The sequence below is a fragment of the Zalophus californianus genome, chromosome 8, assembly GCF_009762305.2.
Source record: "Zalophus californianus isolate mZalCal1 chromosome 8, mZalCal1.pri.v2, whole genome shotgun sequence".
Classification (NCBI taxonomy): Eukaryota; Metazoa; Chordata; class Mammalia; order Carnivora; family Otariidae; genus Zalophus; species Zalophus californianus.
This window is the reverse complement of record NC_045602.1, coordinates 10,697,263-10,723,888: the sequence shown is the minus strand read 5'-3', so window position 1 is coordinate 10,723,888 and position 26,626 is coordinate 10,697,263. Positions and strand designations below refer to the sequence as shown.

Here is a 26,626-nt window from a genome sequence, read left to right as displayed (position 1 = left end):
AACCGTTTGGATATTTTTAACACTTCCACATCACCTTGCTCCCTCCCATCCCCTCCCTGAACACACACACAAACACACATGAAAGCGAAATCTAGGTGAGACTGGAGATGTAAGTAAGAGAAAGACTTTGGTAGGGCAAGGAAATTAGGATTCTTCATCTATCTACATTTACATCTGTTTCCGTCTTTTTTTTTTTCAGTAATTCTTTATTTTTAATTCCAGTTTACAGACACTGAAATTCACTCTTTTTGTTGCACAGATCTGTTTCCTTATAATGTCTAGTTTAGGGATTAGAGTAATGGTGCCCTAAAAAATGAGTAGGTGTAAATTGTTCCCTCCTTTTATTTTCTGGCTTGGTTTAGTACAATTGTTATAATTTCTCCTTTATGTTTTTAAAATAAATTACCAATGAAGTTCTCTAGGTATGAGTCTATTTTGGTAGAGGTATTTAAAAATTCAAGTTATTACTAAGTCTGTTGGGCTAATCCACTTTGTCTTCAGTAAACTTCAATAGTTTGAGTCCAGAAATTGCCCATTTTGGCCAAGCGCGGGTCTGTGGAGGGAAGTGACTGGCTGTTTCCATTGTCGGCTTCTCTCTGCAGGAACCATATACTGAAGACAATGTCTGGAAGCTTCTACTTTGTAATTGTGGGCCCCCATGATAATCCAGTTTTTGAAATGGAAGTTTTGCCAGCTGGAAAAGCAGAATCCAAAGATGATCATCGTCATCTGAACCAGTTCATAAGTCATGCTGCCCTCGACCTCATAGATGAGAATATGTGGCTGTCCAACAACATGTACTTGAAAACTGTGGACAAGTTCAATGAATGGTTTGTTTCGGCGTTTGTTACTGCAGGTCATATGAGATTTATTATGCTTCATGACATAAGGCAAGAAGATGGAATAAAGAACTTCTTTACTGATGTCTATGATTTATACATAAAGTTTGCAATGAACCCATTTTATGAACCCCATTCTCCTATTCGGTCAAGCACATTTGACAGAAAAGTTCAGTTTCTTGGGAAGAAACACCTTTTAAGTTGAATGCAGAAAAATTTGGAAATAAACAATGTTACTACAATGGGGTATTCTCAGGAATGTATATATTGTAAGTAACTTGACTAAATAGCCTGGAAAAGTTTTACTTAGAGTCTAAATTTATCTGAACCTGATGAAATTCCTTGTATTATTTCAAAACAGTACATTCAGTTTCTTAACGATTATCAACAGATCAGTATTTGCTTGTGAACAGTGTTATTTATAAACTCTTTATATATAAACTCTTGAAAATATCTTTATTCTAAAAATTAAGAATGAGCTTTTGATTTTACTCAGATAGCTTTATCTTGATGTCACGATTCAGAACTAAATGTCATGGTCAAGATTTTGGTAGACAGATTGAAAACTGGAAGTTTCTGCAGTAGGGAATGAAGTTGATAGCAAGTACATGGGCTTCTGCACATCTATAGATATTGTTATAAAACCATGTAGGCAGTATACACAGCACTCCCCAAGAAGCCGGAGCAAACAGCGTTTGCAGTGCCAAATGCCACAGGCCCGCCTCTGTCAAAGTGATTCTGCTATAAATCCAGAATCCTGGATCCATGTTTGTAAAATGGGAGGCTGGGACCAAAGTGACATTTTATCTTCTTATATTGCCTTTCCCTCCAACAGTAAACCAAAGTAAGTGAGCCTGTTGATAGTTATACTATTACTAAGAAGTTGTAATTCTGGAATCGTAAACAAAGAAAAGTTTATATTACATTAACATTTGCATTCTTAGCTTTTTTGGGTTGTACACCAAGGGGGTGGGGAGTGGTCTGTAATAAGTGGGATCTTACTGTAAACTAGTAAATGTCCATTTAGAAACAAGTACTATAACCAGATATTTTCTGTGCTAATTGTGAGCACTTAATTTTGTTCCATCCTGAATAACTTGAGTAAGTAATTCTGTTTGGTCTCATACCCTTGTGTGAAGTTGCTACCATACTTTTTTACCCCATCTATTTATTTGATCTCATAAATAAACAGGTTCGTCCAAAAAAAATTGCCTATTTTTCCTATATTATGATATATATTGGCATAAAGTTGTAATAACGCTCCTTTCTTAGTCTAATTAATGTCTGTAGACTCTGTAGTAACGTTACCACTTTCATTCCTGATATTGGTGGTTTGTGTGTTCTCTCTTATTTAACTTGATCAGCCTGGCTAGAGATTTATCCAGTTTTATTGACCTATTATTCAATAAACTTCTTTTAGTTACATTGATATTTAAATCTTGTCTGTATTTTTTTTAATTGATGTCTGCTCTTATCTTTACTTCCGTTTGCTTTAGATTTAATTTGTGCCTTTTTTTTTTGCTAATCTTTTTTTTTTTTAATATTGGAAGTATTAAGTACTGGTTTGAGACCTTTCTTGTTTCTTAATATAGACTTTAATTTTATAAAATTCCCACCAATAACTGCTTTGGTTGCATCCCATAAGGTTTGTTATGTTGTGTTTTTCTTTTTACTAAATTTAAAATAGATGTCTATTTCCCTGGCAATTTCTTCCTTGATCTATGGATTACTTAGATTGCTTAGGGTACCTGGGTAGCTCAGTCGTTAAGCCTTTGGCTCAGGTCATGATCACGAGGTCCTGGGATGGAGCCCTGCGTTGGGCTCCCTGCTCAGCAGGGAGTCTGCTTCTCCCTCTCCCACTCCCTCTGCTTGTGTTCCCTCTCTTGCTTTCTCTCTGTCAAATAAATAAATAAAAATCTTTAAAAAAATAGAAATAGTTTGCTTAGTTTCCAAAATCTGAGAGAATTTCTAGAGATCTCTCTGTTAATTGGTTCTAATTTAATTCCATTTTGGTTAGAGAATATACTTTGAATGAATTCAATTGTTTTAAATTTGTTGACTTTTTATTGTTTTAATCAACCAAAATATAAGTGAATATTCCATGTGCACATGAAAAGAAGGTATTTTGCTCTTTTTGTGGTACAGTGTACTATAAACGTCAATTAGGTAACATTGAATATTAGTATTTTAAGTTACAAATTCCCTATATATTCTTACTGATGAAACTGTCTACTTGTTTTGTCAAATACTAAGAGTGATGTAATTTCCAAAAGGAAGTGATTTTTTTTATTACTCCTTTAAGTTCTGTCCTTTATTGATTCATGAATTTTAAAGTTCTGTTGTTGATATATACACATTTCATATTGTGTGAATTAGACCGTTAATATTTCTTTTTGTACAGTATGGTTGTTTTTCAGTCTACCATTGCTATCTGACTTCTGTTGTCTCGTCACTTATTTTTTTTTTAACCACTGAGCCCCCCAGGTGCCCCTCATCACTTATTTTTTATCTTAACTTTCTGCCTTTTTAAAATTAATTGTTATTTGATATGCATTAATTTATCTCTGCTTATTACATATTTAAAAACATTTTACATGTTTATTTTAAAATACAGACTTTAAATTACCATTGCAAACCATCAAATGATATCATGCCACTTCATGTAGAATGTAAGAATCTTAGAATATACTCAATATACTTCATTGCCTCCATCTTATCCTTTATACTATCCTTTTTATTCAACTTGATGGCGCATATGTTGTAAAACATACAATTCATACAATTACCTTCTTTGGTTTAGACAGTCCATTATTCTTTAAAGTAATTAAAAACAAGGAGAATATGTCTTATATGTGCCTGCATTTTGACTGTATATATTTCTTTTTTCTTTATATAGACCCAGATTCACAGCTGATAGCATTTCCTTCTCCCTGAACAAATTCCTTTAACATTTGTTATAATTAGGTCTACTAGCACTGAATCATCTCAGTTTTTGTTAGTCTGAAGAAATTTTTATTTCACCTTCATTTTTGAAGGATATTTTCACTGGATGTAGAATTCTGTAATGGAAGATTATCTTGTTCCTTTCTTTAAACTTTTAAAGATGTCATACTCTTTGTCTTGTCTTTGCTCCTCTGTGTGTATATATATATTTTTTCTTTTCTTCAGATTGCCATTAAAATTTTTCCTTAATGTTTGCTTTTGTGCATTTTGACTGTCATATGCACAGCTTCTTAAAATTATTGGGGCGCCTGGATGGCTTCATCCATTTAGCATCTGTCTTCAGCTTGGGTCATGATCCCAGGGTCCTGGGATTGAGCCCTGTGGCATCCTGCTCTCCGGTCAGCGGGGAGCCTGCTTCTCCCTCTCACTGTGCCTACTTGTGCTCTCTGTCAAATAAATAAAATATTTAAAAACATAAAATTATTACTAATAATGTTTGTTTCTTTGAGCTTCTTAAATCTGTGTTTGGTTGTTTTCTTTCCGCCTTTCATTCTTTTTGAAAATTCTCTCCTGTTGTATTTGGAGATAATTCTTCTGACTTGCCTCTTCTCCTTTATGGGTCTCCAATTATGTAATGAGGTCCAGATGTTTGATAGTGACCTATACCTCTTGGATTCTTTGTTCTGATTTTATTTCTCTTTGCTTCATTTTAGATAATTTCTATTGAACTCTTTTCAAGGTATTTTATTTTTTTATTCTATTTTGCTGATAAACCCACTGAAGGAATATTTTATCTATGATATTTTTATTCCTAGCAGTCTCAAATGACTTTTTTAAAATCATTTTTCATGTGTCTGCTGAGATTCTCCATTCCGTATTCAATTTATGCATGTTAATTATCACTTACACTGTATATTAATGCCCTAGGAATTCTGTAACAAATCACCACAAACTGGGTGGTTTAAAACAACAAATATCACAATTCTGGAGACTGAAAGTTTGAGGTCAAGGTTACAGAAAGGCCATGCTTCCTCAGGAGTCTCTAGAAGAAATCCTTTCTTTTAGCTTCTGTCATTTGCTGGCAATTCTTGGTGTTTCTTGTTTTGTAGATAACATCACTCTAATCTCTGCCTCTGCTTTCATATGGCATTGTCCCTGTGTGTGTTTGTATGTGTGTGTGTGTCTTCTCTTAAACGTTTAAGAATACCTGCCATATTGAATTTAGAGCCCACCCTAATCCATTATGACTTCACTTTAACCTAAATAATGTTTAACAGTGTTAAAACCTTATTTCTGAACAAGGACACATTTACAGGTACCTGGGCTCAGAGCTTCAGTATATCATTTGCAGGACACAATTCAACCTACAGCATACTATAAACTTAGTAGTGATCATAATTTTTTAAGATTTTATTTATTTATTTGACAGAGAGAGACACAGCATGAGAAGGAACACAGCAGGGGGAGTGGGAGAGGGAGAAGCAGGCTTCCCGCTGAGCAGGGAGCCCGATGCGGGGCTCAATCCCAGGACCCTGGGATCATGACCTGAGCTGAAGGCAGACGCTTAACGACTGAGCCACCCAGGCGCCCGATCATAGATATTTTAAAGTCCCTGTAGAATAGTTCCATCATGTGATCATCTCTGAGATCTTTATCTCTTGACAATAGATCATTTTTGTTGCTTTTTTATATATCAGTTATTTTTAATTGAGTACAAAATGTTGTGTATAAATGAAAAGTTGGTACCAAGAAATTTATAACAGGAAGTAGGCAGACATTTTCTTACATCAAGTCATTAGTGTGTAAGACTAGTTGGGTCAGTCTAGTCACTTGGTTGAACTGGATTTGGGCTTTGTTGTTACTATTGTCATTCTTATTTTCCCACACACTTTACATTCCTCTAGTAAGACTTCTGTTGCTTATGATTCCGTGTTGAGCTTGTGGTACAGGCAGGAAAGTTTTCTTAATCCTCCTCTGGTCCAACTTCTACTTTTGGTAAGACGTGTGCTGCTCCTGGGCTCAAGATTAGGCTCTTTGAGCATTCTTCCCCTCCCTTCCTCATTGTAGCCAGTACTTCTTGGCTCTTGTCGTGGATCCTGGGCATGCAGAAATTCCTTGCCTTTCCCTCATGGCAGGTGGCTTTGACTTCTCTCTTCTTCCAAAATACATCATTATCATCATCCACAAGAAGAAAATTCCTGGGTCTTCACTTGGCTTCCTGGGGGAAGAGAGAGTTTTCTAAAGGTAGACGGTTCTGCTTTTACTTCTCCAACAGTGCCTTGAGTACCAGAGACTTTGATGACCTTTCTGTAGTGGCTTAAGCTTTTTTTTAGTTAATATTTACTAATATGAGAGCAGGGTTCTAGGAAGTGTTTGCCCCTAGGGAGCATCAGCAGCTGATCTTCTCCCCTGAGGCCTGTGCCATTGAGGAAGGCTCCTCAGGCCTCTCCCTCTTGCCCCTCATATACTCAGGAGAGACACATGGGAAAGAGCTTTTGAGTAATTGTGAACATTCCCACGTCTAGATCTATTTTAAATTGATATGCCAGCACACATTTGGCCTTTAAAAATTTGTTAAAATTGTAGCTGATTTATTCTTTCCCACTTCTGCAGAGACTGCTTCTTCCTCCCATGCTTGTCAAAGGTGAAACAGTTCATATATCTCTGCTCTCCTTGGAGGCACTTGTTACTCTTTGGAATTCAGTTCCCTTTGCTGCCTTGTGACCTTAGCTCTTTGATGGAGTCAAGAAAAATTATGATTTGTAAATTAGGTGGTTTTTCTCATCCTTAGGATGGACGGTAGCAACATTCTCTTGAATCTTTCTGCACCTTGATCATATGCAGAACTCAGTTACTTCTAGGCCTTAGACTATGTTGCAATTCAAGGCAAACTGAGGATCTCATCTCGAAGGATCTAAGGACTCATTCACTTTGATTTTTTATTTTGCTTGTCTGTTTCTCCCTACTACAATAAAAATGGCTTGAAGGCCAGAGTTTGTGCCAGCTTTATTTATTGCTTATTACACTTAGAACACTGAGAAAGGAGTCTGCCACAAAGTTGCCTCTCAGTAAATGTTATTGGATGAATGGCTATTTAATAACATATAGTTTAATGAGGAATTAAATATGTTTTCATATTTTGTTCTCAAACAACACTTAATATAGATAATATCCTCATATTTGGAAGAGGAAAGTAATTTTCAAAGAGATTTCATAAATTGACCTGCATAACATAGTTTTACTTGGCAGGGAGAGATAGAAAGTAGTGTCCTGGAAAGAACAAGAATATCTGTGTTGGGCATAACTGTTTTTGAATGCTAACTTCTCTTCTGTCGTTGATGGTTTATTCTCTTAGTCAAAGTGAGGCCAATACTTCCCCATTTAAAATGTTATATTAAAGAACTAATGGAATCATTATTTAAAACATTGGACACAAAATAAGCCCTTAATAGCTGTTCTTATGACTCCTATTCTAACATTAGTATTACTTTTGTATTACCTTCTTGTTACGTGGATCTTGAGTCTGGTTTCTCTGATGCTAATTCTTGAGCAGTTTCCTTTGCTGCCTTGTGACCTTAGCTCTTTGATGGAGTCAAGAAAAATTATGATTTGTAGATTAGGTGGTTTTTCTCATCCTTAGGATAGTAGTGACATTCTGTTGAATCTTTCTACACCTTGATCACATGCAGAACTCAGTTACTTCTAGGCCTTATCACTGAATATTGGAAACATGGAGTTTTTTAGGTGAAGAAGAATCTATGGGATGAGAGGTATGGTAGGGTGTGCAGAGCCAGAAATTAGACAGCTTGTAATACACTTAGAATGGCTGTTTTCTCTGGCACAGAAGGCAGAGCTAATTCTTCCTTGTGCCAAATTGAACTAGTAAATATAAGTAACTTGTATAAAACAAAACAAGCAACAATAGATAGGTTTACAGATTTAAACCCTTAGCTAATTTTTTTTAAGATTTTATTTATTTATTTATTTGTTTGTTTGACAGAGAGCAGGAGAGCACAGGCAGGGGGAGGGGCAGAGGGAGAAGGAGAAGCAGGCTCCCCGCTGAGCAGGGAGCCCGATGCGGGACTCGATCCCAGGACCCTGGGATCATGACCTGAGCCGAAGGCAGTTGCTTAACTGACTGAGCCACCCAGGCACCCCACCCTTAGCTAATGTTGAGGAAAAGACACATTTTCTGAAAAGAACCTTTAGTCCATAAAGCATAAATAGCATTGAAGATAGTATCAGAATAATACTGATAAGTCAACAAATATATCGGGAAGGGCTTTCTAGGCTCTCCTTTTTGCGTTCTGTTGTCAAGGTCATAGGAATATGGGAAGGATTAAAAGAGAATAATAGACTTAAACTTATAATAAGACAATAAACTTATCTCCCCCAGCAGAATGGAGTGCTATTAAGCCTGGAGTCATAAAGACTCCATTAAGATTCAGATGTCTTACTGTTTTATGTTGTTTGAGACATGGAGCTTTGTAGGTCTAGGGAGTGACAAGGCAGACAGGAGAGTTGACGGGAACAAAAAGAAACATCAAAGTTGTAATATAAATTGAGTTACTAATGCAATAATGATCACATTGAATAAGAAAGGAAATCCAACTTTCTGTATATTTGTGTAAGTTTTCTGGGTTGCTCCGGTCTGTGGCCCAACATGCATAATTTTTTTTTTCCATTTTGAAAGAGTGATAGATTTTTCTGTGCCATTTAAAAAAAGTACAAATTATTTCCCTCTGAGTTCAAATTTCATGGTGATAAGAAGTTTTGAAAATATCTCAGTGGTGGCAAAATACATTTTTCTTATTTGCAATAGAATTCTGTAGGGATTACTTTGTGTCTTTATGGAAAATAGCCTGAGGCATTATATGTTAACATATTGGTTAACATCCATTTTTGAGAGTCCATTAGCCAAGGAAATTCAGACTGAAAACTGTTTTCTTTTTCTTTTTTGGTATATGTTTAGAAATAAGTGGAACTGTTTTGAGGGCTGGAAAGACATTGTAGCTGAAAATAATCTTGGATATTATCAAGGAAAACTTATTTTATACTTGAGAAATCTAAGACCTAAATTGAGAAACAGTATAACCAGTGCTGCATAATTATGCTCAATGGATACATTTTATCATTAGTGTCCTGAATGCCAATTCAGTGTGCTTTAAACTGTAGCTTATTATATGTAGTGAATCTTGCATAAATTATTGATCGTATAGAAAAATAAATACTTTATTTCACTGGGTAGTTTAAAATCTAAATAACTTTTTCATGTTTTAAGATAACTTAATGACTTATTTGTCATTTAGCTAATGTAAATGTTTGATTTTTAAAAATAACACTGACAACTTTTGTAATTACACAAATTCTACAAAATAATGAGAAATATATAGAGAATAATTTGCATAAAATGCACATTTTAGAAAATAAACACTGTCTAAATGTCACTACTCAGAAGAAAGCAAAAATTCACCCTCTGTAAAAATAACGTTGACGTTCAGTACGACTCAAAATTTAATAACACATGAACCCTTACCTCAAGGAAGTGAGACAGTCACTGAGAAAATGATTACAATGTTTTACTATAATTAGATAATAACAATCAAATAATTGGTTTAGGGGTTAAATAGTACAGAGAAATTGTGCAATTAGAGATTTTTTATTAACAGGCTGTACATCTAATAATATTATTAATAAAGGAAGCCTACTCTCAGTTTAGACACTAATTAGAAAATGACTTCTGGGTCCAAGGGAATGAATATGAGCTTCTCTGTTGAAGAGATAACGTTGATGCAAAATATTTAAAGAATCTTCAAAACTAAGGAGTACAAAACAAGCAACCCTCCACCACCAAAAAAAGAAAAGCGCAAAAGACTTAGACATTTTACAAAATAAAACATATGACAAATTATTGCATGAAAAGGTGCTCAGTGTCATTAGTCATTTGAGAAATGCAGAAGAAAACCTCAGTGGAATACTATTACACACCTCTTAGCATTGCTAAAATAAAATAATCCTTACAAAACCATGTGTGGGTGTGGTTTAGGAGCAACTAAAACTCTCATGCGTCACTGGTGGCAATGCAAAATTACACAGACACTCTGGAAATCTTGTATTAATTATATTATATTCATAATCACCCAAAACTAGGGGCAACCAAAATGTACTTAAGTGGGTGAATGGATAAACAATCTGTGGTACATCCATAAAATGAACTGCTACTATCGGGGCAATAGAAAGGAATTTACCCTTGATAGGTACTCTACAGCAGGAAGGAATCTCAAAGGCTGAGTGAAAGACCCCAGCCACAAATGATTCCTTACTGTACAATAACATTTACATGATGTTCTGGAATAAGCAAAACTATAGGGATGGAGTACAAATCAGTGGTATTAACGTGCTAGAGATGAGAATAGGTTGACTCTAAAAGGCAGCACAGGGGAACATTTTCTGGTGATGGATATGATCTGCATCCCAGTTTTGATGGTGGTCACAAAATTCTATCTGTTTGTGAAACTCATAGAACTGTACACCAAAAAGTCTACTTTACTGTATGTTACACCAAAAAGTCTACTGTATGTAAATTTAATAAAAAGTGACTATATTGGTATCATAATACACAACTAATTCAATGACTGTCTAAAACGTGATCACTATAAATGCTGAAGAGGATGTAGAGAAGTGGAACTCCCATAGTTTCTGATAGAAATATAAAGTGATTCACTTTGGAAAATAGCTTTATATCTATTAAAGCTAAACATAAGCCAACCATGTAACCCAACATTCCTACTCCTAGATATATACCCAAGAGAAATGAGTGTGTATGTCAACCAAAAGGCATATGCAAGAAGTTCATGGTAGCTTTACTCATAAGGTAACCCCCCCAAAAAAAACAGCTTAAGTAAACAGCAAATAAAGAATGTCTAAAATAATATATTTACATAATGGAACACTACACAGAAATAAGAATAAATAAGCTATAGATAACATACAATATTGCTGAACTTCTCAGACATTATATTGAATAGAAAAATACAAACACAAAAGAGAACATTTATATAATTAACTATGTATCTCAAGGACAGGCAAAATGGAAATGAAAGCAGAAGTTACCTCGAATGTATTGAGTGGGCTGGGACATGAGGGGTCATCCTGCAGGGCGGGGAATGGAAATATGCTACATCTCAGTCTGAGCAGCAGTTACATAAACACATACCATAGAACATTTATTGAGTTTTATGTGTAAGATTTGTGTACTTCCCTCAATGTTGCACTTCAATTAAAAAAAAAATACTTTCTAAAAAAGTAAGGAAACAGGAAAAGAAAATAAGGAAAGGAAAGGAAGAGAAAAAAGAAAAACCTTTCAGTCATTTCTTCCTATAGAATTCTCCTTAGGTCACTTCCAATCTAAATGCTGATCCCAGAATGGATAAAATTAATAAGCTTCCTTCTTTGAAAATGTTTTTGTACTGGCTTCTCTGAGTATATTATTTATTCCACACAGATACTTAATTATCCCACAACCTCAGTTATTAGTCATTTGTTAATAAATTCATACTAATATAAATCAGTATGACAATTAAGTGACTTAATATGGAACCTCTTCTTCCTGAGCATTTAGAGTCCTGTACACAGTCCATCAGCTCCCTCTTTTAGTTCTAGCATCTGAAGAGTAATTCAGTGGTTGCTGGTATAACTTTATTGCACAACTCATGGGGACATGTTTATGTCATGGTCTACATAATTTCATTCATACATAAAATAGTAGTTCTGGCTATCTGGTAAGGAAAATATAACGATTTAGAGACTATTTTGCCTAAGTTCTGGCAAAGCCTATGATTATTAATATTCTACCACCAAAAACTCCTTCTAAGATCTCTACTGCATTGTTGAGGAAAAGCCAGGAATAATATAGTCTATCCCTTTTGGTCCCTGTTGTGAGAGAAAAATAAAATGTGATATTTGAAACATAGAAGAGAAGCTGAGGTCACACACAATTGTGTTGAGCAACTTAGGGGCAGTTACCTACTCAGAGGGTTCATGCAGGATGCTGAGCAGCTTCTGGAGGAATCCTTGAGATCTACCAGTCTGGTGCTGAAGAGAGCTTAGGCATTGGCCCCTATGACTTTGCTTCCCTAGACTTTTAAATGGTTGTATAAATCTTGAATTCTATTGCAACCATTCATTCCTTGAATACATAGAATAGCTTCTGTTTTTCTGACAAAATCATATTGAAACATTTTTCCACAGTTGACACTAACTTTCCAGTTTTTGGTTGTTTTTGCACAAATAAATTTAGCATTTCTTTCCCATAGAGTCACAATGTCGTGTTTCTTTCTGGGAAATCAAATTATTTGGCATGTGTTTAGCATGGCGTCTCCTTGGTAATGGACATGTCATAGACCAAGTTATAAGATATCACAGATAATTTATGAGTCTGGAAAAAAAATTATTGGTTTCCAACTTTAGGCACTGTGGTAGTGAAAATTAAACAAGCAGTTTTAATTGTAAAGTGCCGTTATGGGACGTCGAAGTAGAAGACCTCACCCAGGGTAAGAGAAGGCTCCATAGAGGAAGGGACATTTAAACTGACAAATGGAATTGATATTAATTTAGCCAAGTTAGAAACTGGAATATTCCAGGGGTCCTGTGACAAATGTATCTCTTCTTTTTCCAAATAGTACCTGTAGATTCATTTAGGAAAGCCCTCCCAGATATGGGAAACTTTCTGTTGTAGCCTACAAACCTATATGTTTTTAAGATAATGCTTTCATAAGGAAGAGACATATTTAAGACTGGAACCAATATTAGATATGTTTGCCTAATGACCGCATTGCATTGGTTACACATTTATTAGATATGCTCTGTAACAGGTGGTCTACCTTAGGGCCTTTCAATAGGAAAACTTTCAAAATATATTTTGGAAGGTGGTTGTAACTTAGTTATTATTAACCACTGTTGGTTGAGTACCATCTCCTTGCCTGATGCCACGTTTGGCATTCTGTATTTGTAGTTTTATCTTCATTGCAAACCTTTTTTTTTTTTTTAAGATTTTATTTATTTATTTGAGACAGAAAGAGTGAGCAAGAGAGAACATGAATGGGATGGAGCACTAGAGGGAGAGGGAGAAGCAGGCTCCCTGCTGAGCAGGGAGCCCGATGCGGGGCTAGATCCCAGGACCCTGGGATCATGACCTGAGCCGAAGGCAGACACTCAACTGACTGAGCCACCCAGGCGCCTCTCTTCATTGCAGTCCTATAAGCATCTATTTTACTGAGAAATAGAAAACTAAAGTAAAACCATACAACTTGCTAGTTGGCATATATGTAGTAATTAGTAGACGGTGCAGCAGTGGGGGATGGTGGGAATGAGCGTAGTTCTGACTCCAAGGTCTGGACTATTTTGCCCACTGTACAAAGGCCCTAAGACTCGACTACATGTTTCTGGATTGCTGGTAACTGTGTGAAGCACTGTATTTTTCTTCTGAATTCCTGTGGGTTAGACTCCACTTATCATTTCTATAGGAAGTCTCATTTGCTGAGACTATATCATTGTGTTAGCTGTTTTATAAACACTGTATCATTTTATTTTCAAGCCCTCTGAGTAAACATGCTACCCTTTACTGTAAGAAAGGATTCCAAACTGGGCGCCTGGGTGGCTCAGTTGGGCGACTGCCTTCGGCTCAGGTCGTGATCCTGGAGTCCAAGGATCGAGTCCCGCGTCGGGCTCCCTGCTCAGCGGGGAGTCTGCTTCTCCCTCTGACCCTCTTCCCTCTCGTGCTCTCTATCTCTCATTCTCTCTTTCAAATAAATAAATAAAATCTTAAAAAAAAAAAAAAGAAAGAATTCCAAACTCAGGGAATAAAAGTCCACAGAGGTCATAAGAATGGGAGTTCAGTTTTGAACTCTGGCTGATTAGACTTGGACTAAACCCCTTTGCTTTTCAACTGTCCCAAAGCCGTGGTCTCTAACAGAAAAACCTAAGAGAGTTTCAGTATATTCTGTTAACCTAAGTATACTCAGTTAATATATATTCAAGTAGGAGTAAATTTCTCAGTGACAGAAAATTTAATTCAATGTGGTAAAGAAACTGGTAATTCATTCTGGCAAGGTGCTGAAATATTACATCAGATTGGGCTTTTGAAATTTAAATTAACATACACTGAAAATTAAATATAGGTGATAGCTGAGCTAGGAAACTGTATAAAGAAACCCAAGTTCAGAGGATGGATACCAGGTGCACACATGACAATTACCAACTGAAACCTTTTCTTTTCTTTTTTTTTTTAAGATTTATTTTTTATTTTTATTGTTATGTTAATCACCATACATTACATCATTAGTTTTTGATGTAGTGTTCCATGATTCATTGTGCATAACACCCAGTGCTCCATGCAGAATGTGCCCTCTTTATATTTATTTATTTTTAAAGAGAGAGAGAGAGGGGGCACCCACGCAAGGAGGGGAGGGGTAGAGGGAGAGGGAGAAAGAGAATCTACAGCAGATTCTGCACTGAGCGCAGAGCCCGACATGGGGCTCCATCTCACAACCCCAAGATCATGACCTGAGCCAAAACCTAGAGGCAGATGCCTGACTGCAGCACCCAGGGGCCCCACCAGCTGAAACCTTTACAACCAAGCTACTGCAGTGTCTGAAGGCACACTATGTGGCTTTGTGTGACAACAGAATTTTGGAGGAAGTTTATCCTGGTTTCTGGTCCTGAAGAGGGGAGAGGCTATTGTTGAGAGACAAAAAGACTCTTTGTTTTCTAGATAATAAAGAACGTTATAAAAGAAAAGACATCCGTTAGGTGTAGACATTTTTCTAGCTGAAAAGCACCTGCAGAATCATTAAGTTAAACCATCTTACTTTTAAAATGTGCAAATGGAGACCATGAGAAGATGAATAATATTCCCAAGAGCACAGAGCATATTAGGTATAATAACTCAGGTCTCTTCCCTGCCCAGCGATTTCCTGCAGACCCCACATTAGTAGAGTTCGGGTTGAGTCCAGGAGATAAAACCATCAAGAATCTGTTATTAATCTTCTACACGTGGAGGGACGGCAGCTACACAAGAAGTACATTTTTAGCTCAGGCCACAAAAGAAGTGACTCTTCTCACCAGGTAATATTTAAAATTCTGTTCTTATTTCCATAGCCTGAGCAATGTACTGATTCTGACAGAGACAAATGCAGCCCGAAAAGAGAGAACGCGGATGTCCTGAAAAACCTCCTAGTTTAGAAAGGAAGAGATTGATATAAAAATGGAGTCCCACTCTCTTATTCCACAGATCAATTAATGAAATAGAATCCACACTTTCAGAAGATTTTGTGGAGAATTAAAATATATTGTGGGAATCAATTAAGAGCTTTTGGTGTTTCCATTGTAGTTGGGAGTAGCTGAACAATACCAAAATATACTAAATAGAAGCACTCAAGCAAAAAGTCACATCCTCACCCAGATGCTGGAGACTGAACACAAGACAGGAGAAAATTTCTGGGATTTGGAAGAAAAATGAACAAAATCTGTTTAGAAAAAAGTATTTCTTGCACAAATGTAAGGCACATTTATTATTGAGTTAGAAAGGAAAGTGGTATCAAATTCACTTGTCTTAACTTAGGGTCACCAAAAACCCCCTGAATAAAGAACTTGGTTGCAGGTAGTTGTTTGGTGAGGTGATCCCAAGAATAACAGATTGCAGTGAGTGAAGACAGGAAAGGAGGAAAAACCAGTAAAAGGTATATTACAAATATTTCATCTGTAGGCACCACGAGACCTCTGACAATCATAGAGGACACTTTCCAGAATTATCCACCTAAAAGGCTGTAGCCTTTACCAACTGGCTGCAGTACCCATTGATTACAGCCTGCCCCAGGAACGTTAACGCTTAGCATTTCCAGATGGCAGTTGCCACTGGAGAAGACCCTGGAAAAGAATGCTGGCAGCTGATCTGCGGGAATTTGAGGTGAGTCCTTGGTGGGAGGGCCGAATCTGAGCTCTTTAGAGCAGCTCCCTACAGCCATGGCTGCATCCGAGGGGATGTGCCCTAGGTACCAGTGGTGTCTGTTACAGAGCTGCTTTTCCTGTATAAGTTGTTGTAGGCAAATTTCACTTCAGACACTGGGCTCTTTTATACCCAAAATTAATGAAGTCGAAATATCCATCTTGGCTGTAGATACATTATTGGACGAGGCAGCCCCCATTTGTCTTTTGCAGTAAGGTCTAATGGCCAGAGATGCCAAAGGCAGAAAAGGAGCTACCCCTGACATTTACTCCCTTCTTGGTCAGTTTTTTCAGTGCTGATGGATTACATACGTGTTGTGCTTCATGTTGTATTTCTACTACACCATTCCAACTACCTGTTCTCTGTGCTGAGAGGGATGACTTATTCATGAGTCATCATACAATGCTCATCTAATTCTTCATTTAAATCACAACACAATCAAAAACAATTTCAGTGATCATTTGGTTTTAAAAATAAAAATATTCTAGCACATTATTAATGAGGATTCAGATAATGACATCAAAAGAAAGGAATTTGACGACGAAGAAATAATGAGTTAGTTTTTAATTATGCCATTTGTTTAATAGACAGCAGGAAATTCAGTATGCAAGAGTAAAAATATTTCAGAAGCTAGAGATCTAGATTTGGGAATTGTTGGTGTTAGATGAAAAAAAGAGGAACTCCCTGATGGAAAGGGGAAAAATAAAAACAGAAGCTGTCTGTGGATAGAGAGATGGAATTCTTCCATGAGAGTACATAAGGAAGAAAGAAACAGGAAACTGCATCAAGAACTAGAGAATTTGAATTTATGACTTAGGAAGCAGAGAAAAGAAAGCTTTGATTACAATGTTGAATGCTATTGTAAATTTGAAATCAAGGAGTCATAAAGGACTCTACACTTAGTGATTCCCTCTCTCCTTTTTTTTTTCTTTGAAGAGTATTTCCAGTGAACTGATCTCATGAGTTTACTTACTAGAGCAGAGCTGGAAATGGGGTACAGTCTAAGATATATATATATATATATTTTTTTAAAGATTTATTTACTTGAGAGAAAGTGAATGGGGTGGGGCAGAGGGAGATGGAGAGAGACAATCTCAGCAGACTCCCTGCTGAGTGTGGAGCCTCACATGACCCTGAGATCATGACCTGAGCTGAAATCAAGAGTCAGACACTTAACTGACTGAACCACCCAGGTGCCCCAATCTGAGGATATTTTGAAATGTCTGAAATTGAAACCCATCATTTTGAGAGGCTCTCACCTTATCATGTGTTAATATTTAATTCAGTGTAGTTTTCATTTTCATTAGAAACTAGGTGCTCCCTCTATGCATCCCACACACTAGGTACTTTCACATATTAAAATATATATATATATATGGTTTTGGTTATTGTTTGCAAGAAGTTAAGTCAACTGTGAATATACATAGGAAAGGGTCCTCACCCTGAGAAATCATACATGGACCAGGAAATCATCATCTTTAGGTCTTCAGTCTGACACTCTCCCAGCCGAGCTACCTAGGCTCCGCCCAAAATCATCATCTTTAAAGATTAGAGAGAATAAATATACAGTTTAGACATTACATTCCTGGTCTGATCAGTCAAAAAGAATATATTGATATTCATAGTTGCCCTCTTTTAAAATGAAAATTAATGAATGATTCCCAATGAAGTATCATGAAGATATGATTTGCAAAACACATCCAAAGATCTTATGAAAAACATGGAGGAAATAATATGTAGTTTCCATAATTTTCTAAATGAAAAGGTATGTTATAAATTATCCATTCATATTGTGATTTGTAACCATTACCCTAGATGAGATGAGTTTGGCAACTTCCTTCCTCTCAACCTCAATCCAAATACTTTTGAAAGCAGACAATTTGTAAAGACATGCTCTGAGGAAAGTTATATTAAAACACCATGCCTTGCTATTTTTTAAATAAAAAATAACCTTCCATTATTTCACAATAAAGGTAATGAATAAAATAACTATAAGAGAAAGACAGTTTCTAGTAAGACTATAGCTATTGGTAATATAAGAACTTCTAATTGTTGGCAATCCAAATGATTCATAATTCACTATCTTATAAACATATTTTGCTGTATTAGACATGAAATAAATGACTCAGTTTCTGCTTTGCTGAGCTGTTTCTGTTTTCTTCATCTTTGTGGATTTCTTTTTTTTTTTTTACACCTTTTTCCTGAATCATTTTATTCCATCTTCAGAATTGGCCAATACCATCTCTGCTGTGAAGGCTTTTTGTTCCTCCCCATGTGGCACTGATCCCTCCTGCATTTGGCTCTCTCTGCATGTTATAAATGTTGCAGAGTATGTGTATCAGCCAGTGTCTAGTCTGGAAACCATGTGATATGCTACTTTTTTCAAATGGGGAATTTAATAATGGAAATAGCTATAATGTACAGAAGGAGTAGAAGGGCAAGAAAAGACTTAAGTTCCAACTGGAGGCTGACTCGGATTGACTATTAACCAACTGAATGAGGGAAGCCAGCAAAAGAGTATCATGAACCAAGAAAGCATTATTTCAGTAAAGATTGCCCAAAGAAATTACACCAAATTAAAGCAAAAATACAAAATGACTTCACTTTTCAAAGTGAAAGTTGCACTCCAGAGCAGTAGACATACAGTGAACTTGAATCTGCCCCCTTTGATAGTTCCATCCTGGAAGTATTAAAGTATTTAGACAGTGTATGTAAAATAATTAAAAGACGGAGCACGATGGCGGAGGAGTAGGAGACCTAGATTTTGTCTGGTCTCAGGAATTGAGCTGAATAGGGATCAAACCATTCTGAACACCTAAGAACTCAACAGGAGACCGAAGAAGAGAGTAGCAACAACTCTCTGAACAGAGAAGTGACCACTTACTGGAAGGTAGGACATACGGAGAAGTGAATCCCAGGCAATATTCCGGAGGATAGACGGCGGGGGAGGGGGCCTCCGTCGGCCGCTTCTGGCAAGTGCTAGAGCCGCGGAGCACAAAATCGGAACTTTTAGAAGTCGGCTCCCGCGGAGGGACGTCGCTCCAGTGGCTAAGCAGGGGGTGGAACCCTCGCGGGACAGTGTGGTCTAAGGACCCTCGGGGTCACAGAAAGACCGGGGGTGCCTGAGTGCGGCAGAGCTCCCAGGGATCGGAGCGGGGAAGCCGGCTGCAGAGACGGAGCCGAGGCGCGGGCTCTCAGCTTGGGGTGGCCATAAACTGTGATCTGTGGCCCATTCGGGCCATTGCTCCTCCAGCAGGGACCCAACAACCAGCAGAGCCGGGGAGACTCCCCTCCCTCCCCCAGGAGGAGCGGCGCGGGAGCGCATCGCAGGGATCTGCTGGGTTTGCAGACTCCACACGGGATCAGGTGCCAGAGATACAAACGCTCGGTCACAGGCCGGGTGAGCACGGAGTGCGGCCGGAGACCGGGGAGACGGGACTGACTGCTTTTCTCTGGGGGCACACTGAGGAGTGGGGCTCCGAGTTCTCAGCTCCTCCAGGTGGAGATTGGGAGGCCACCATTTTCACCCTGGTCCTCCAAAGCTATACCAGAGCTTGCAGGGAACAAAAGCTCCTGAGAGCAAACCCCAGCAGTTTGCTTAGCCCAGACGGAGAAGGGCGGGGCAATTCTGCCTCCAGCAAAGACATTTGGGAACCACGGCAACAGGCCCCTCCCCCAGAAGATCAGCAGGAACAGCCAGCAAGCCAAGACAAAGTTTACTGATCAAGGAGAAAGGGAGAACTCCAGAGCTAAGGGAATACTGCACATAGAATTCCTGGCCTTTTTTTTACCATGATTCATTAGTTTTTCAAAGTTAATTTTTTTAACTGTTTTTTTTTTTAATTTTTCTTTTTCCCTTTTTCAACCAACATTTTATCAATCCCTTTTTTTAAAAAAACATTTTTATTTTTCATTTTTAGAGTCATATTTTATCCCTTCATAGTAGTTACCCTTATTTTTGGCATATATATATAAGTTGTTCTCTCTTTAAAATTTTGAGATACAGTTTCTTCTAACAGATCAAAATATACCCTAAATCACTAGTGTATGGCTTTGTTCTAGTCTCCTGCCTGATCACATTCTCTCCCTTTTTTTTTTTTAATCTTCTTCTTTCTTTTTTCAAACAACTTCTTATCGTATCAATTCCTTTTATAAAATCTTTTATAATTTTCAACTTTACAGTCATCTTCCGTCCCTTCATTGTATCAACCCTTATTTTGTACATATATAAGTCTTTCTTCCTTTAAAATTTTAGGAGGCACTTTTTTCTAACAGACCAAAATACGCCCAAAATCTAGTGTGTGGCACTGATCTATGCACTAGCCTGATCATATTGGATCGTATTCGTTTTTTTTTGTATTGTTCTGTTTTGTTTTGATCTTTATCTTTTTCTTTCTATCTTTCTTTTCTCTTCCTTTTTTCTTTCTTTCCCTTTCTTTTCCCCTGGTTTCAGGTCTTTTCTCATTTATATAGAGTATATTTGCTGGGGACGTTGTTAACCTGTTAGCATTTTGTTCTCTCATTCATCTGTTCTCCTCTGGACAAAATGACAAGACAAAAAACATCACCTCAGCAAAAAGAACAAGAGATAGTACCGTCAGCCAGGGACCTACTCAATACGGACATTAGTACAATGTCAGACCTAGAATTCAGAATCATGACTTTTAAGATACTAGCAGGGCTTGAAAAAAGCGTGGAAGTTATTAGAGAAACCCTTTCTAGAGAAATAAAAGAACTAAAATCTAAGCAAACTGAAATCAAGAAGGCTATTAATGAGGTGCAATCAAAAATGGGGGCACTAACTGCTAGGATAAATGAGGCAACGACAGGATCACGAGGGCAGAGTTCGAGAGATTAAGCGATATGATAACACGAAACAACATTAGAATAATTGGGATCCTAGAAGAAGAAGAAAGAGAGAGAGGGGCAGAAGGTATATTGGAGCAAATAATAGCAGAGAACTTCCCTAATGTGAGGAAGGAAACAGGCATCAAAATCCAGGAGGCACAGAGAAGCCCTCTCAAAAATCAATAAAAATAGGTCAACACCCCGAAATCTAATAGTAAAACTTACGAGTCTCAGAGACAAAGAGAAAATCCTGAAAGCAGCTCGGAGGAGAGATACGTAACCTACAATGGTAGAAACATTAGATTGGCAATAGACCTATCCACAGAGACCTGGCAGGCCAGAAAGGACTGGCATGGTATCTTCAGAGCACTAAACGAGAAAAATATGCAGCCAAGAATACTATATCCAGCGAGGTTCTCATTGAAAATTGAAGGAGAGATAAAAAGCTTCCAGGACAAACAAAAACTAAAGGAATTAGCAAACACAAAACCAGCCCTCCAAGAAATATTGAAAGGGGTCCTCTAAGCAAAGAGAGAGCCTAAAAGCAGCATAGATCAGAAAGGAACACAGACAATATACAGCCACAGTCACCTTACAAGCAATCAATGGCACTAAATTCATACCTTTCACTGGTTACCCTGAACGTAAATGGGCTAAATGCCCCAATCAAAAGACACAGGCTATCAGATTGGATTAAAAAACAAGACCCATCGAGATGCTGTCTGCAAGAGACTCATTTTAGACCCAAAGACACCCACAGATTGAAAGTGAAGGGGTGGAAAACCATTTACCATGCTAATGGACACGAAAAGAAAGCTGGGGTGGCAATCCTTATATCAGACAAATTAGATTTTAAAACAAAGACTGTAATAAGAGATGAGGAAGGACACTATATCCTACTTAAAGGGTCTATCCAACAAGAAGACCTAACAATTGTAAATATCTATGCCCCTAACATGGGAGCGGCCAATTATATAAGGCAATTAATAACAAAAGCAAAGAAACACATTGACGACAATACAATAATAGTGGGGGACTTTAACACCCCCCTCACTGAAATGGACAGATCATCTAAGCAAAAGATCAACAAGGAAATAAAGACTTTAAATGACACACTGGACCAAATGGACTTCACAGAAATACTGAGAACATTCCATCCCAAAGCAACGGAATACACATTTTCCTCTAGTGCCCATGGAACATTCTCCAGAATTGATCACATCCTAGGTCACAAATCAGGTCTCAACTGGTACCAAAAGATTGGGATTATTCCCTGCATATTTTCAGACCACAATGCTTTGAAACTAGAACTCAATCACAAGAGGAAAGTCGGAAAGAACTCAAATACATGGAGGCTCAACGGCATCCTACTAAAGAATGAATGGGTCAACCAGGCAACTAAACAAGAATTAAAAAAATTCATGGGAACCAATGAAAATGAAAACACAACTGTTCAAAATCTTTGAGATACAGCAAAGGCAGTCCTGAGAGGAAAGTATATAGCAATACAAGCCTTTCTCAAGAAACAAGAAAGGTCTCAAATATAACCTAATCCTACACCTAAAGGAGCTAGAGAAAGAACAGCAAAGAAAGCCTAAACCCAGCAGGAGAAGAGAAATAATAAAGGTCAGAGGAGAAATCAATGAACTAGAAACCAAAAGAATAGTAGAACAGATCAACAAAACTAGGAGCTGGTTCTTTGAAAGAATTAACAAGATGGATAAACCCCTGGCCAGACTGATCAAAAAGAATAGAGAAATGACCCAAATCAACAAAATCATGAATGAACAGGAGACATTACAACCAACACCAAAGAAATACAAAAAATTATAAGAACATATTATGAGCGATTCTATGCCAGCAAATTAGATAACCTGGAAGAAATGGGTGCATTCCTAAAGATGTATCAACTACCAAAATTGAACCAGGAAGAAATAGAAAACCTGAACAGACCTATAAGCACTAAGGAAATTGAAGCAGTCATCAAAAATCTCCCGACAAACAAAAGCCCAGGGCCAGATGGCTTCCCAGGGGAATTCTATCAGACATTTACAGAAGAATTAATACCTATTCTCCTGAAACTGTTCCAAAAAATAGAAATGGAAGGAAAACTTCCAAACTCATTGTATGAGGCCACCATTACCTCGATCCCAAAACCAGACAAAGACCCCATCAAAAAGGAGAATTACAGACCAATATCCTTGATGAACATGGATGCAAAAATTCTCACCAAAATACTAGTCAATAGGCTCCAACAGTACATTAAAAGGATTATTCACCATGACCAAGTGGGATTTATTCGTGGGCTGCAAGGCTGGTTCAACATCCTCAAATCAATCAACGTCATACAATACATTAATAAAAGAAAGAACAAGAATCATAGGATCCTCTCAATAGATGCAGAAAAAGCATTTGACAAAGTACAGCATCCTTTCTTGATCAAAACTCTTCAGAGTATAGGGATAGAGGGTACATACCTCAATATCATAAAAGCCATCTATGAAAAACCCACAGCGAATATCATTCTCAGTGGGGAAAAGCTGAGAGCTTTTCCCCTAAGGTCAGGAATGCGGCAGGGATGTCCACTATCACCACTGTTATTCAACATAGTATTAGAAGTCCTAGCCACAGCAATCAGACAACAAAAAGAAATCAAAGGCATCCAAATTGGCAAAGAGGAAGTCAAACTCTCACTCTTTGCAGATGATATGATACTGTATGTGGAAAACCCAAAAGACTCCACCCCAAAACTGCTAGAACTCATACAGGAATTCAGTAAAGTAGCAGGATATAAAATCAATGCACAGAAATCAGTGGCATTCCTATACACCAACAACAAGACAGAATAGAGACAAATCAAGGAGTCGACCCCGTTTACAATTGCACCCAAAACCATAAGATACCTAGGAATACATTTAACCAAAGAGGCAAAGCATCTGTAGTCAGAAAACTATACAATACTCAGGAAAGAAATTGAAGAAGACACAAAGAAATGGAAAATCGTTCCATGCTCATGGATTGGAAGAATCAACATTGTGAAGATGTCAATGCTACCCAGAGCAATCTACACATTCAATGCAATCCCCATCAAAATACCATCCACTTTTTTCAAAGAAATGGAACAAAGAATCCTAAAATTTGTATGGAACCAGAAGAGACCCCGAATAGCCAGAGGAATATTGAAAAAGAAAAGCAAAGCTGGCGGCATCACAATTCCGGACTTCCAGCTCTATTACAAAGCTGTCATCGTCAGGACAGTATGGTACTGGCACAAAAACAGATACATAGATCAGTGGAACAGAATCGAGAGCCCAGAAATGCACCCTCAACTCTATGGTCAACTCATCTTTGACAAAGCAGGAAAGAATGTCCAGTGGAAAAAAGACAGTCTCTTCAAAAAATGGTCTTGGGAAAATTGGACAGCCATATGCAGAAGAATAAATCTGGACCATTTCCTTACACCACACACAAAAATAGACTCCAATTGGTTGAAAGACCTAAACGTGAGACAGGAGTCCATCAAAATCCTAAAGGAGAACACAGGTAGCAACCTCTTCGACCTCAGCCACAACAACTTCTTCCTAGAAACATCGCCAAAGGCAAGGGAAGCAAGGGCAAAAATGAACTATTGGGATTTCATCAAGAGAAAAAGCTTTTGCACAGCAAAAGAAACAGTCCACAAAACCAAAAGACAACCGACAGAATGGGAGAAAATATTTGCAAGTGACATATCAGATAAAGGGCTAGTATCCAAAATCTATAAAGAACCTATCAAACTCAACACCCAAAGAACAAATCATCCAATCAAGAAATGGGCACAAGACATGAACAGACATTTTTCCAAAGAAGACATCCAAATGGCCAACAGACACATGAAAAAATGCTCAACATCCCTCGGCATCAGGGAAATCCAAGTCAAAACCTCAATGAGATACCACCTCATACCAGTCAGAATGGCTAAAATGAACAAGTCAGGAAACGACAGATGTTGGCGGGGCTGTGGAGAAAGGGGAACCCTCCTATGCTGTTGTTGGGAATGCAAGCTCTTGCAACCCCTCTGGAAAACAGTATGGAGGTTCCTCAAACAGTTGAAAATAGAGCTACCATACGATCCAGGAATTGCACTACTGGGTATTTACCACAAAGATACAAATTTAGGGATCCGAAGGGCTACGTGCACCGCAATGTTTATAGCAGCAATGTCCACAATAGCCAAACTATGGAAAGAGCCAAGATGTCCATCGACAGATGAATGGATGAAGAAGAGGTGGTATATATTCACAATGGAATATTATGCAGCCATCAAAAGGAATGAGATCTTGCCATTTGCAACGATGTGGATGGAACTGGAGGGTGTTATGCTGAGTGAAATAAGTCAATCAGAGAAAGACATGTATCATATGACCTCAATGATATGAGGAATTCTTAATCTCAGGAAACAAACTGAGGGTTGCTGGAGTGGTGGCGGGTGGGAGGGATGGGGTGGCTGGGTGATAGACATTTGGTACCGTATGTGCTATGGTGAGTCCTGTGAATTGTGCAAGACTGTCGATTCACAGATCTGTACTTCTGAAACAAATAATGCAACATATGTTAAGAAAAAAGAAAAAGAAGAAGATAGCAGGAGGGGAAGAATGAGGGGGAGTAAGTCAGGGGGAGACGAACCATGAGAGACGACGGACTCTGAAAAACAAACTGAGGGTTCTAGAGGGGAGGGGGGTGGGGGGATGGGTTAGCCTGGTGATGGGTATTAAAGAGGGCACGTTCCGCGTGGAGCACTGGGGGTTATGCACAAACAATGAATCATGGAACACTAGATCAAGAACTAATGATGTAATGTATGGTGATTAACATAACAATAAAAAAATTTTTTTTAAGTAAAAAAAATAAAAATAAATTAATTTTAAAAAAACCAGAGAGCCATGAGCTATTAAGGAAATTATTCTAAAGCACACACAGGCCTTAATATTAGACATCATGGTTGGATTGTTCCAGTCTTCCAACTCAAAGAAGGGAATACATTTCTGTCTCACAGAACTGCCGTTATAGTTCGAGAAGGTGAGAGTTACAAAGGGATTGTGTGCCCAGTCGCTGAGAGCTATTGTTATTGTTAGTATTTTCTTTTAAAGATTTATTTATTTTAGGGGGAGAGCGAGAGAGAGAGAGAATCTCAAGCAGACTCCACACCCAGTGCGGAGCTCGACAAGGGGCCTGATCTCACGACCCTGAGATCATAACCTGAGCCAAAACCAAGAGGCGGATGCCACCCAGGCACCCCTTATTAACTGTTTTTTATTAAATCTCTCTGTTTCCCTTTAATTGTATCTGAATAAACTCACCTTTAGGATGACTTAGCTTTCTGGAAATGTCAATTCTGAAAAACTATACCCACATATATAACTATTGGCACACAGATTCTATTTTGGTTTCTTCTTATTTGCATTGCCTGCTAACTATAACCAAGACTCTCAACAGTTCTGGATGCATGAAAAAGCCCTGTCTGATGACTGAACCCGGGGCCTGGTGAGTTCACAAGATGAACACACCCTGTTGGTCCTGATCGGGACAAATCTGCCCACTTCTTTTCCCGGGCGGTCCTCATCACCACTTCATTCCAACATGCCACACTGTTGTCTTTTTTATATTCACATTTCACCAGGATCCAAGATTTCTTTGACGTGACTGTGACACTCTTTGTTCCCAGAGTCTATCATATGGTGATTAATATTGGCTTGGAGTAGAGGAAATAGAGCCAGAAATTTTTATTACAAAGAATAAGTAGATTTTTTTAATAGTATAAGAAAATGTATTTCTGTAAGATATTATGTATCATGCAATTCATTTAAAGTAAATACAATATTTCAAAACATCCTGCATTAAATAATCCTGCACAGATTTCATTTACCTAAGAAAAACATTTCTAGATATTAAAAAGTGCTTTTTGTTTAAGAACTTACTACAAACAAAATTTTCAAAACCATGAAGGAAACTC

General features: G+C 37.7%; 1 protein-coding gene across 1 annotated transcript in view; it reads left to right on the top strand.

The window, feature by feature from the left end:
• LOC113937895 (trafficking protein particle complex subunit 2-like) overlaps window positions 1-2,169 on the top strand; it is a 96,091-nt gene extending 93,922 nt beyond the window's left edge. Inside the window, exon 2 of the mRNA XM_027622822.1 lies at window positions 603-2,169. Within this exon, the coding sequence (XP_027478623.1) occupies window positions 622-1,044 (423 nt within the window). The 5' untranslated portion in view covers window positions 603-621 and the 3' untranslated portion in view covers window positions 1,045-2,169. The remainder of the gene's footprint in view (window positions 1-602) is intronic.
• The last annotated feature ends 24,457 nt before the right edge of the window (window positions 2,170-26,626 follow it).